General features: G+C 35.3%; 1 protein-coding gene across 4 annotated transcripts in view; it reads left to right on the top strand.

Annotated features, from left to right (window-relative positions):
* BANK1 (B cell scaffold protein with ankyrin repeats 1) overlaps positions 1 to 13,684 on the top strand; it is a 327,436-nt gene that overhangs the window by 269,646 nt on the left and 44,106 nt on the right. For 3 of the 4 annotated variants that reach the window (XM_077142683.1, XM_077142680.1, XM_077142681.1), the window contains 2 exons: positions 2,522 to 2,827; positions 6,887 to 7,186. In XM_077142683.1, coding sequence (XP_076998798.1) covers positions 2,522 to 2,827; positions 6,887 to 7,186 — 606 coding nt within the window. The remainder of the gene's footprint in view (positions 1 to 2,521; positions 2,828 to 6,886; positions 7,187 to 13,684) is intronic. The other variant, XM_077142682.1, reaches the window with a different exon arrangement.

Below are 13,684 nucleotides of genomic sequence, written 5' to 3'. Positions count from 1 at the left end.
ATGGATTCCCACCACTTGCAAACATGCCCCACCTGCTGACTTCCCCATCTCAGTAAGTGAAAGCTCATTTCTTCCTTTGCTCAGCTCAGTCCAAAACCTTAGAGCCACCCTTTCTTTTGCTCTCTCTCATAACACTATATTCAATGTCAGCCCAATAATGTTCTCTGTCTTCTTAATATAGCCTATTTTCAACCATTTCTCACCTCTTTCATTGCCCCTTTTCCTAGCCCAGCCATCATCAGCTTTCCCCTGGATCATGGCAATAGCACAGTGTTTCTTATCTGGGGACTATTTTGCTCCCAACCTCAACCCCAGCCCAGGGGATATTTGGCAATGAAGGGAGACACTGTTGATTATCACTACCCAGGGAGAAGGGGGTGCATTTATTGAGTAGAGAGAACAAGAATGCTACTGAATAGCCTAGAACACCCAGGTCACTCCCTGTTTGTAGCCCCAGCACCTATAACTGCACATGGTAAGTGCCCAGTTAAATAATACTGCCACTAATTTTTCAAATGATAGACTGACCAGCAAATCAAGTAGGCGATATATTTAAATGCAATACCTTAACTTGCACACTTTGGCAAAATCAGTAAACTCAGAAAAATGCTAAATGTCAAGTGAATGAATTCATGTGCCTCATTTTATAATTATGTATTTTATCATTTTTAATGATAGTAAAATTGATAATAAAAGCCATCACTGCTAATGACCATGCATCCATTATGACATTTAATCCTCAGACAGACTGGCTGCAATAAAAAGAAAATCATTTTTCAGTTCTTTAAACAGAACAATCTCATTTGTGCAAAAGGTTTGGAACTGGGGATTTTCCTGAAAATGAAACTCTATGTGACTCAGGCCTCAGCCTCCTTCATGGGAGAAGGGGGGACTTAAGGACACCCTAAGTTAGTAGTTTTCAATCATGTCTTGGTATTGTAATTACTACGAAATTTGCTAACAACCCACTGGCTCACTAAATTCGACTCTCCAGGCCTCGGTGCATTCAAGAAGCACCACAGACATTGTTGCTTAGTGTTAAGATACACTGACTTACATAAGGAGAAGGCAGGTTACTATAATTTTCTTTACTGTGCAGGTAATTCCAACTTAATGATTGATTTACCCAGACAGAAATAGTGAAGTCCCTTTGCTAGCCTAAGCAATGATTTCCTTTTAGTCATTCCATCATCTACTCCATCAATATTCCTAGAGACTACTTTATTTTAGGCTCCACCGTTAGCATTAGGGGTAGAAAGTTGAATAGATATCTGTGCAGAGATATCTATGCAGCAACAAACAACAAGAATGAATGCCTGTTTGCTTGGCTAGGCTATTAATGAAAGAACCTTGGGTTTACAATTCTAATATTGGAAGTTGTGTCTTTCTCCCTTCTCACATGAAAGAAATGAAAGTAAAAAAGAAAAATCCATGAAGAAATAAGGGGTATCATCATGGCCTTGATTTTTCCACATGACCAATTTTTCTCCTGATGCTGAAAAAGTCTGTACAGTTTTCTTTTCATTAAAAAAAAAAATGAAATTTTCCTCCTCTGCACTTGGCTATTGGTTTCTTCAGCTATGCTTTAACTTAGCTTAATTTTAAAACAATTATTTGCTTTTCTATTACACTGACAATGACAACATTCACACATGCTCTCCAATCTAGAGGTTCCAAAGTCTGTTTTAAAATTTTTTTGAATCCTTTATTTGGAGCAGATTTTTATAAGGAAAATTTAATCAAAGTTTGTTTTTAAGAAATAAAGTTATTGTTTATAATATCTTTTTCCCCCTATTTTCTTCCAGAGTGGTTAAGAGCATTTATTATGTACAGTGTAAAAATGATTGATGAAACATTGGTTAATAGAGTGGAGGGAATTTGATAGGCTCATTTTGTTAAGTTTCATGATTGAAGCCATTTTATGGATGAAAGAACTGAGTCTCAGACAGATCTACCCAGTAATGGTGGTTTTAACTGGCTTCTGCCTAAAAAAATATTAACATGTTTTTACAAGTAATATTTTTAAAAAATTTACACAGCACCAGCAATGTGTATATATATTATATATATATACATTATATATATATATTAAAATCATATGAGAGTCACAGATTCATTTTTATTGTATTATGTACATGCAAGTCAAGGTTTATTTCCTTCTCCTTGTCTTTGATTTTTATTAGGTCCGTTATAAAGCTTTCTAATGAAAATGCAATAATGCAGTTAAAATATATGCATCTGCTCAACAGTAACTCCAGAGGATCAGAATATTATTATATGCATGATCATGCCTTATACTGAGGTACCAAGATATAGTGGAAGCTTTGACTATTCATTTGGTAAATATTTTAAAAGCCCAGAAATGACTGTTCACCAAAGTTATGCATTTGACAGCTTTCCACTACATCAGTTCATAAAAGTTTTATTAGCAGCACTACTTAATTCTGTATGAAATTACAAAACATGAAATGCCTCCAGGTGGTGTGTTTAAATGAAATAATACAGTCCTTATCATAAACAGCAGCACAGAAGACAGCATTTCATTATGAAAGCGAAGAGACCTACAGGCTGAGTGCAGAAGGGGCTGAGGTGAATGAAACAGCAGAAGAACAAGAGAAAGAAGCAGATGTGGAAGCTGAACAGAGCCCACCAGAGGTTGACTGTGGGAGTCCTGAGGACCAGTACGATGATTTGTATGTGTTCATTCCTGCAAGCAATCCAGAAAATAACTCAGCAGAGCCTCTCCTGTGCACCAGACCCCCACTTCCCCCTCCACGACAGGTAGCTGCTGCCCCCCAACTGGAAAAACCACTCTTCACATTACAAGGTAAGTTTAAAGTAAAAACGAAAAAGAAAACCTTTCATGGGCTTACATTGCACATATGCTGTGGCAAATCTATGCAGAGATCAGCTTTGGAAACCAAGAACGACTTTCCTCCTGTTCTTTAACCCATTTCTTAGGGTGTAGGAAATGAAGCAATGTAGTGACTGCCACTACCTCCCTTCTACTTTCTTTTTATGCTTTCAGAACACGATCTCATTACAAAGTTTCAGTAAAGAAATAAAACCTGGAAGAAGTCTGTAGTTCTTCACATCAGTGGACCCCATGCATTCCGTGGAAAAGTAAACAGTTTTGCATTTAAAAAATAGCTTAACCTTCTGGCAAGAGGGAAAGGGGGATGTTTTATAGGCATTTGAAAAGACCTTGGGTGCTTTACTTAGTTGATAGCTGCAGGGGAATCAAGTCTAAAGGGTTTATTACACAATGCATTTGTAACTAGCTCTTGAAAATCTAAGAATATTCTATCTACTGTTAAATTGGAAGAAAGATAAGCAAGGCTACGATGGCATTTTTCCCAAATGCAAGAATTAAGCATATAATGTGGGAAAATGCACAGAGTATGAAGGAAATCCTTCACATTGGTCTAATCTCCCAGGCTTGTTTTTCATCATGTGAAAACTTCCAGCTCCAGGTCCATTCTTATAGTCACTGCTTATCCCCACTTTATTGATCACAATCCTGTATTTACTTTCCAAATTCAAAAATGTTCCTACAGCTGAAATTTAAAATACACATTTTTTTTTAACCAAAACTCCATGTATACTATCCTTTAATTGTCAGGTCCTAGAAGGCTATAAAAAAAGCAAATAAATACTGGTTCAAAAAGTGAATTTTGAAATCATGAAACTTAACATTTATGTCCTTAAAGGTTCTCCTCCTATGAAGGCTCATATCTCTCACTATAAACCTTTAATAAAGTTATGCACTATATTTAGAGATGGAAAGTATTGCATAAAAAAAAGTACCTATAATGGAATGTACACTAGATTCATTCTCTTATTCAATAAATTTATGAGTACCTTCTATGCACCCAGCTTTTGTAGATCCTTGAGCTATATCAGTGAAGTAGGTATATTAATATTTGGAAGGGGGTATAGGTTAGTAGTACACTCACAACAAAATTATGGTATAGTTTTTCTCATTTTTGCTGATGTGAATAGTTTTATATACTTATAAAAATCATTTGTTAAGAAAAGATGGTCTTATGTCAGATTAATTCTCTTAAAAGAGCTAATATTAAATTGCATTTTTCCTATTGTAGATTTCTAGATGTGGTATGTTAAAACTGCTCTACAGAAAGTATTCACCAAAAATCTAAGACCAGAAGTATAATGCTGGTTAATATATATTCTGAAGAATAAAAAAATATGAAAAGCAAAATAAAACCCAAATGCATTCCTTCTGTTTAAAACGTGGTATTTTACTTTTAAATTCTACATGTGGTGTTATATTTAATCTCCTCTATTCCTAGGGCTGATAGTGGAAGTAAATGTGCAATAAAATACCAGTATTCGTCCTTAAAATTATTTGATAAAGTCTTCAAAAGTAAGGCCATGAACTACCACTTATTTTATTGCCAGAACTTCATAGGAGTTCTTAGACTTTAGCCACAGGTATCTTCAGGAATTGTCTGTTAAAAGTAATGTCCATCTGTTCTCAAGTACATGAGAAGAGAGGCCACCTCATCAAGACCTAAATATCAAATTCTCATATTCACTTTAGTAGACATATTCATTAGAGAAAATAATAATACATAACACTATATGGCACATTTCAATTTATGAAGAATACATTGTTTCCTCTTATCTTCATAACAACCCTTTTTGTTTCAGACTCAAACCATGGAGTCTGTCACTGGAATATATAAAATACATTTTAACAGGTTTCTTTGGCTTTGAGAATTCTTCTCTTTGTTACAAAGTCTCAGCCCAATTATTTGAAAAGTTAGAATTATAGGAATGATTTATTTTCATCTTTTCTTGCTACGATACAGCCTGATTTGAGAAAGCTCAGGTGGCACTCTGAAAAGTATAATCTGAGACACTGGAAAATGAAAAGTAAAATGTATTATTCCTAATACAAGCCCAACTTTGGAAATAGTTGGCAAGGGAGGTGGGTGGGAAAACAAAGAGAGTTAACAACTCAGGAAATGGGTTCATAAAAGTGAGATAGTTGACACATTCTGCTAAAAATGAAACACTGTAAAACTCTTTCCCACACATTTAATCTGGTTTCACCTATGTTGCTGTCAGTGAAATATGAAGTGAAACAAGTCATGATGTCAAAATTTCAAAACCATATATTTATAAGGAAAATGATAAGTCATAGGTGATTTTAAAGTCAGTGCTAGGCACATAGGCAATTAATACTTCTTAGGTTAAGCCAACTGAAATAATCAGTTAGGTTTTTAGTCTCTCCTCATAAACCCACAAAAACAATTGCTTAATCTTCTTATAATAACATCCCTTTATTCTGCTCTGAAACTTGTCTTTCCCTTTAGTTTCTGAGACTTTCCACTAAAATACCTAAAAGTAAACTAAAAATTTTTTATCAGATTCTCATTCACTAAACAAAGAGAAAGGAGAGGAGTTCTCCCTTAGCACACACACATGAATCTCTCAAAATGCCTTCTCAGTCAATAATTTAAATGTTTTCTGTTCTATTTTTGTCATTAATTCCTTAAGTATAACATTTGTCAAAGGCCAAATTAGAAATATATATATTCTCATTGGCCTGGTAGAAAGTCCTCAAAATTTGTTTCATCCTCTTCAGTAACCAGAGTATTTCTACAGAAATATTAAGCACATTTTTCTAGAACAAATATTTTACTATGGAAATTATCAAAGACTATAAAACCTGCAATTTTGCTATTTCTACATGAATTAATCCTCAAGTCATTGATTGTCCCTACCACCCTTTACGTCAGAAATATTGCCAACACTGCTTTGTGTCCTTTGGCTAAGAATGAGGTTTGTGTTGTAGAAATAAACAGTTGCATTTTTGAAGGTCAGTTTCTTATAGCCAGAGTGAGACTGACTATTAGTAAACCAAATGTATTAGTCATATTTCTCTAGAGAAACAGGACAGACAGAACAGACAGGACATATAATGAGATTTTTGTAACAATTGTTTCATGTAACTCTAGGGATGGGCAAATCCAAATTCCACAGGGTGGGCAGCAAGCTAGAACTCTCATGAAGGTCCTCAGTTAATTCCCCAGGAGAAGGTGGCTGAATGAAGTAGAGATGGAAATTCTCTCTTTCTGACTGCTGAAATCATCACTTCTCTTTTAAAGGCTTCAACAGATTAGATGAAACATCTCTCATTGTTGAAGACAATCTCCTCAGTTGATTGTAGAGATATTCCATTACAATCCATTATCAATCAACTTATTGATGATTTAAGTCCATGAAATATCCTTATAGTAACAATCAGGCCAGTGCTTGCTTGACCAAATAACTGGACACCATCACCTGGCCAAGCTGACATATGAACTTAACCATCGCCTCAAGTAATGGTGTCTTGGGCTACTGCCCTGTCATTACTAGAGAAACTGAATTTTAGGCAAATACCCAGTGCAAATCCTATGAAGAAAAGTGAAAGAACCTCAAAAGAAAAAATTTTATAAGTATATTATGCTTGAGAAACACAAGTTTTCAAAGTATTTGAAATTTGAGGCTTGGCTTCATAACTCAGTTAATTTTCTGACATTAATCATTCATCTAATGATTCAATAAAATAATATAAAAATATTTTTATATTTACAGAGAAATCTATGTCTCACACAAGCAAACTTTTCTTAACAAAGTTAAAAATTACACATTGCAGGAGGATATTTTTAGCAAAATACACACTCACTTTTTTTTCTTTTTGGAATTTATCGAGTTGTGTGTAAACTTTTCAGGAGATAAGAACTCTTCTCTTAAATTGTTTCCCATGGCATTTGACTTAACCACTTTGAGAAGCTCAAGCAAGTGACAGATGGACATCAATAATATTGCACATAGAAAATGAATAAACACAATATAAATATTTCATATGCAGGGAAATTGCCAGAAGGCCAAATGGAAAGAAGCCAAAACTGGTGTGATCCTGGTGTAAGACAAGAAACAGGAGGTGAAATCAAAGGAAATGAAGAACAGCAAGAAGATGAAAAGGAGGAAGAGGAAGATCCATACAGTTTTCCTGAGAATGATGACAGTGAATACGACACGATACTGGCCAATAGGAGTACAAAGAAAAAAATCGGAAGTCGGTCTTTCATTATAAACAGACCTCCTGCTCCCACACCACGGCCCACAAATATGCCTCCTAAAGAGGAAACTGTATCTTATATAGCTCAAGGTAATGCTCCTGTTTATTTGTCTTTTTGGTACCGTGTTTGTGTGTGTGTGTGTGTGTGTGTGTGTGTGTGTGTGTGTGATGGGGAGTATAAGGTTATCTCATTAGGGGGCTTGGATCTGGAAAGCAAAGATGAAAATTATCTATTTCGAATCACAGGTGAGTTGTATAGGCCCATTTTTAAAATTTGGACACCCAGTGAAAGAAGATAATAAGAATGATGGATTAGGTTTGGGTTTCCAATTTTTCATTAAGAAGGAGAGTTTTCACAAACCATCCAAGGAACATGAAACCATAGGAAATAAGGAAAAATCCTACTTGGCTTCCTCCATAATTCTAGAGGAAGGAAGTTCAACTCCTATGAATAACTGGCAACACAAGGAAAGGTAGAGAGTGAACCATGAGGGTACTCTAAGTTTACTTTTTGCAGCTAATTCTGTTTAAGATAACATTTAAAACCTAAGCGATTTGAATACTAGAATCTCAGACATTCAAACCCATTTATCTGATAATTTCATTCATCCCAATGGTTATGATTCATTTCCTTAGTCTTAGAAGTTCAACTTCATTTTCGACCTCATTTCTTTCTCATTCTCTACTAGTTGGATATAAAGAAAAAAGCAGGATTTAATAATGGAGTTTTTAATATCTATAGCCCCAGAAGAATGGGTTGACTCACTCTTTTTGCCACATGCTCGTGTATACCCCGTTTAGTCTGATGCACTCCACAAGCCCACGATTTCTAAAAGATGGTCCTTGTTCATCAAGACATTGCATGCCCATGCATGACAGAGCCTTTTATGGGCTAGAAACTGAGTAGGGACTTTGAATATAGAATAAAACAAATTCCCATCCTTTCGGAGTTCCTAGACAACTAGAAGAGACAGATATGCAAACAAATACACAGAGTACAACATGACACTAATCAGAGATTTTTGAACAAGAGAATTGGTTGATAACTAAGACTGAGAGGGAATAGATTAGAAATTCAAATAATCCAAAGCAAACGCCCAAACAGAACATTCAAATATATGCCCCCAAATCCACCTAAGAGCAATGCAGGTATTTATCTATGCTTGATATGTTCAAAAGAAACCATTCCATTTCTTAACCAGTATGTATTGGGAAATTTGTATAAGAAAATTCAGCAAGTATACATAAAGTTATTGACCAGTGCACAATAGGTGTACTTAAAAATGACCCACTGCCAATAGTGTTCAAGGAACTGTAACAAATTAGGAAACTATAATAAATTTTAAAGTGTTTCAGGTAAATTAAATTGTGAATTGGAACAATTATCTCAGTTATGAAGGCAGGGATTAAGCTTTAATTAGAAATTCTCATACTGCCCATTATAGTAATATCTAAGATATTACCATTTCTTTGACAAGGTTACTAAATCCTCATACATATTTTTATACAATGTAACTAATAAATATTATAAGGAGAGAAAATACATATAGCTCAAAACAAGAATTTAGTTATATTCTAGAAAGTTTTGAAGACGTGCATCATGGGCTGACTGCAATCCTTACGGAGTTTCTCAAGACCACAAATGTCAGTTCCCATGCCGTATTGTTCCAGTTTGTGGGCTTTTTCTTCCCGACCTTCTCTTGTCTATCATGTTCATATTTTCTAAGCACTCTTCCTTATTCTCTATTTGTGCTTCTTTTTTTCTCACATTCCTTTCTCTTTGCCTTAGGAAAAGGAGTGATGCAATTAATTCAATAACTGCTCTTCCCTCTTTGCATATATACATTGTAATTATTGTTTCATATTGTTTTGATTTTAATTTTGCTTCCTCTGTCATATTGCTTCTATTATCTTTGCTGTTTGTTTGTTTTGGACTCTGTCTGTAATGCTTGATAATTCCATTGAATATCTGATTATTCTAAGCAGTACTTTCATATTTAAGAATTAAACATCAAAAACCTGAACGGAAACACTGCTTGTTAACTTGTGGACTCTGTTAGGTAATGGGGAGGCAACCAGCTTTATCATTGAATGATCCCAAAATGTTAGCTTATGTAGATCTATTCCCTGATGTCTTTCAATTTTTCTAAAGTAAAATCCAATTAACTCCAATCTGTATTTATATATCGGGTTGCCAACACTCAGAGATCAGAGTGAGGGAAGGAGACTGGGAAACTTCAACATTCATCATGCACAGTTTAACATATTCTCCTTGTTTTCAGTCCAGTACATAATTCCTTCCATCAACTGTGCCTCAATTCCCATGTCCAGAACTACGCTTATTAAAACTCTACAAAGAATAAATGTCTCATGATGGTTACCTCATTGCATAGGACTGAAGGAATTTGGAGCTTTTGACTTTCAACTAACTTCCATGTTGAATGAATTGACTAAGATTGCTTTGATTCTCATTCATTTACTTATTAATTGCATAAAGATTTATCAAGTGTCAAACAATAGATAAAGTCTTTCTATGTATAGATTGCATAAATTCCCTACGTGACCAAAATGGTACAATTTATCCTATATGTATATACATATAAGCACTTTAAAAAATCTTAGTTTCTTGAATTTCTAAGAAATTTTAAAAGGTTATTTGTCTCACCTACCCATGGCAAACCTGGTACCCCTCAACATTCATTAGACATGTATCTAATTTAATTACACCATTAATAATTTTCTCATGGTATTTTTATCATATGGAGAGAGGAACCAGTGTTATTATAATGTAGTAGGGAGTTTTTTCCACAAAAATATATAAAACAAGTATGGTTCTTAGCCCCAAGTCCCAAACCAGTAGCAAAAGCTGAACTATAAATGAAGTCACCAGAGTACACTTCCATTGCTTCTTTCTTCATTTTATCCCATTGATTGTTTATCATTCTGTTCCTATATTAGGATAAAGATTGCCTCACCAGTGAGTTCTTTCTTGATGTTCTTTGTATCTCAAGGTGAAATCTTTCATCGCGTCTTTCCTCTTTGCTCTTCCTGGCTTAGGCGGATCTGTTAAATAGACGGACTCAGTTTCCCGGAAAACCACCCATGCAACTAGAAGAGTATTAATTTGCTCCATGTTTGGCCAGAACACAGAGATGGTAGTAGAATGTTGGCATATCCAGGGTGTATTAACATAGCCAAGAGAGAAGGATATGGTGTGAGGGATGAAAAAAGAATGTAGAAAACGAGAGTCCCAACTTACTATTGTAGAAACTCAAAAAAATGGCAAAGAGACAAGGCAAACAATGGTCAGGGAGGTATAAGAATAAAAATGTGCTGGTTTTGCAGAAAGATCCAGATTCAAATTCAGCCTAGATTGTCTAAACAAATGATTTAATACATCTGAGAGTCAATGTTCTCATTACAAATTGGGTAGAAATAATACTTACTTCAAGGATTGTTATAATATTTAAATGAGATAAAATTAGCAAATATCCAACACAATATTTGGTATGTAGTATATGCTCAATAAATTATAGTTAAAAGACATCTTCCTTTGTTTTTAATCAACTTTTTGGCAGGGAATTACTTTGATAAACTAACGTTCATTTATAGAAAGAGCCTCTGTGCACTTTCTGTATTCTGGTGGAGTCAAAAAAAAGTAAGGTAATAGAATTGGAATGGGAAGATAAGGGAAAAATCTGCCCTCCTAGTGTCAGGTTTACTTGGTCCACTCATGATAATTATTAGACATTTTTCATGATCATTTCTAATTCATGCCACAATGCTGCATGATCGGCATTGACAGCCTCGTTTTAGAAGTAAGGCAACCGATGCTCAGTGAGTTTCAGTGTCTGGCCCAAGGTGATAAAGCTAGAGGAAGATGCAAGGATTGGACCCAGATCAATCCAGTTCCAGTGCTTGTGTCCATCCACAGAGCACCACCAAGTCCTTCGTTCATAAATTTATATCCGGATTATTTTATTAATATTGATTCCCTCCTACTCAACCTTAAGATTCCTTAAGGAAGAGAACAATCTCATTGTATCTCTGGTGCCCATCTCAGTGATGAATTCATGGCAGAAACTGAATGAATATTTGATGAATGTTAACTGAATGAATAAAAGGGTGGACAAATGATAGAAGTGACATGGCCATGTCAGCATGCTAGAATAGGAGCGTTCATTAAGGCCATGGAGGATGGTCAGAAGATGATGTCAATCTACTAATTTCTAACCTGCTCCTGTTTTTAACTATCCTATGTTCAAAGCACTACTATACCTATACAGCATGGGACAGTGAACTAGGATATACAGTTACAGTTAGGCATTTAACTACCTTGAGAGAAATTCTATTTATCATCACACCCCCAAAAGGTAACTTATTAATGCAAAACTGAACCTATGTTAGTTTATTTTTATCAAGACATATGCTTCTGATTTTTATCTCAGTATTTTTTTTTCTAAACCTTATCTGATGGCAACCACCATAAAAGGAATAACTCATTCTGCTCTTAGTCTACTTGCTTTCAGATATTTTATTCTCTCCCTGTTTTTCTCCCTGGAATATTTGGAAGGATCAAGTTCATTAACCTTCAATAAAATAGAGAAATTAACATGGATTTACAACACTCTGTAGTGACAATATTCTTGATTTAAGACAAATGAGCATTTCACCTGTGTAGATGTATTGGTAGTACAATTATCCATAAATCATACAAAGAGATGAATGCCTACTGGGGAAATTTTTCAACGTCAATGGACAATTTCCCATTTTTCTCCTCATACAACTAATAGGAGAAAGATCCTTCAGAGTCCATGTGGCTGATTTGGGGTCATTTCCCTTTCAATTTTCAATTGCTACTGAGTTGTCCCTGGCATTTTGCAGTGCCACAAAGTTGTATATGACCTTTTTGAGAGCTCCTCAGCAACGGGGACCCTCAAATGTCAAGTACAACTCACTTGCTCTGAGAAATTCTCCACTTGGAATTTGCTTGTACTTGAAATTGATCACATAGAAGGCAATTGAAATGCAAAATGAAAAAAAGACGTTGTAAGAGCCCTTAGGAAAATTAATCTATATCACTGTAAATGTGACAGAATGGGATGGTCTCTATCCTCACTAGTGAAGAAATATGGTCAAGTGGATAAAACTGGGTCTTAAATCAAGAGCCTTGGGGCCCAGCTCTCCAGCTGGGTGACCTTGTACATACCATTTTGCTTCATGACTTAGCATGTAATATCTCAGGTGCCATCCTAGCTCAGAAGGACATATTTATCCATCTGTTTGTTAGCCAAATGTCCCTACCTTGCTCTCTAATACCCTGTCTCTCTCCTTTCTAAGATATGGTACTGATACATCTCTCCAAGGGGAAAGTCATGCTAACCTGTGATCACACTGTCTTTCAGAGGATCAAGCCTTCTTGTGCAAAACAGATGTTTTGATTGATTTGCTCTTTATGTTCTCACAGTAGAACATTGTCATCCTCTGGTTTGCTCACAGAGATATTAAATGAAACCTGGAAAGACTTTGTGGTCCATTTGCAATAGTTTTTGTTTTATTTGTTTTTAATTTTTCATTAGAGAAGTTGTAGTTTTACAGAAAAACAATGCAGAAAATGCAGTCCCCATATTACTCCCTTCACACCCACAATTTTCCCTATCGTTAAACATTTTGCATTAGTGTATTATCTTTGTTACAACTGATGAAACATTATTATAATTATACTATTCAACTATAATCCACAGTTTACAGCAGAGTTCAACCGTTTGTGTTGTACAGTCCTATGTGGCTTTTTATTTTTTTTTTTATTCTGGTAACATATAAGCAATCTAAATTTCCCTTTTTAATTACATTGAAATAGTGGCATTAATTGCATTCACAATGCTGTGCTAACATCACCACCATCCATTACCAAAACCTTTCCAGCATCCCAAACAGAAATGTCCCAATTAAGCCTTAAGTCCCATTCCTTACCCCACGGTGCCCCCTGAAACCTGTAACTAGTTTCTCACTCTATGAATCTGCTTATTCTTATTATTTCATTTCAGTGAGGTCATGCAATGTCTGCCCTTTTATGCCTGGCTTGTTTCACTCAACATGATGCCTTCAAGGTTCATCCATGTTGTTCCAAACACTAGAACCTCATTTCCTTTTCTAAACTGAATTATATTCAATTGTATGTATCTCCCACATTTTGTTTAGCCATACATCTGATGATGGATATTTGGTTTGCTTCAATCTTTGGGCAATTGTGAATAATGCTGCTATGCACATCGATGTACAAACATCTGTTCAAGTCCCTGTTTTCAATTTTTTTGAATATATACCTAAAAGAGGGATTCCCAGGTCATATGGTAGGTCTATATTTAACTTCTGGGGAGCCATCAAATGGTCTTCCACAGAGGCTGCACCATTTTACATTCCTGCCAACAATGAACGAGTGTTCATATTTCTCCACGTTCTCTCCAACTCTTGTAGTTTCCTGTTTTTATAGTAGCCATTCTGGTGGGTGTGAAATGATATCTCTTTGTGGTATTGATTTTTTAATTTCCTTTAATGGCTGAAGATGTTGAGAATCTTTTCATTTGT

This window comes from Tamandua tetradactyla, chromosome 24, assembly GCF_023851605.1.
Source record: "Tamandua tetradactyla isolate mTamTet1 chromosome 24, mTamTet1.pri, whole genome shotgun sequence".
In the NCBI taxonomy this organism is placed as follows: domain Eukaryota; kingdom Metazoa; phylum Chordata; class Mammalia; order Pilosa; family Myrmecophagidae; genus Tamandua; species Tamandua tetradactyla.
The sequence above is the reverse complement of the archived record's forward strand: the minus strand, read 5'-3'. Positions and strand labels throughout refer to the sequence as shown.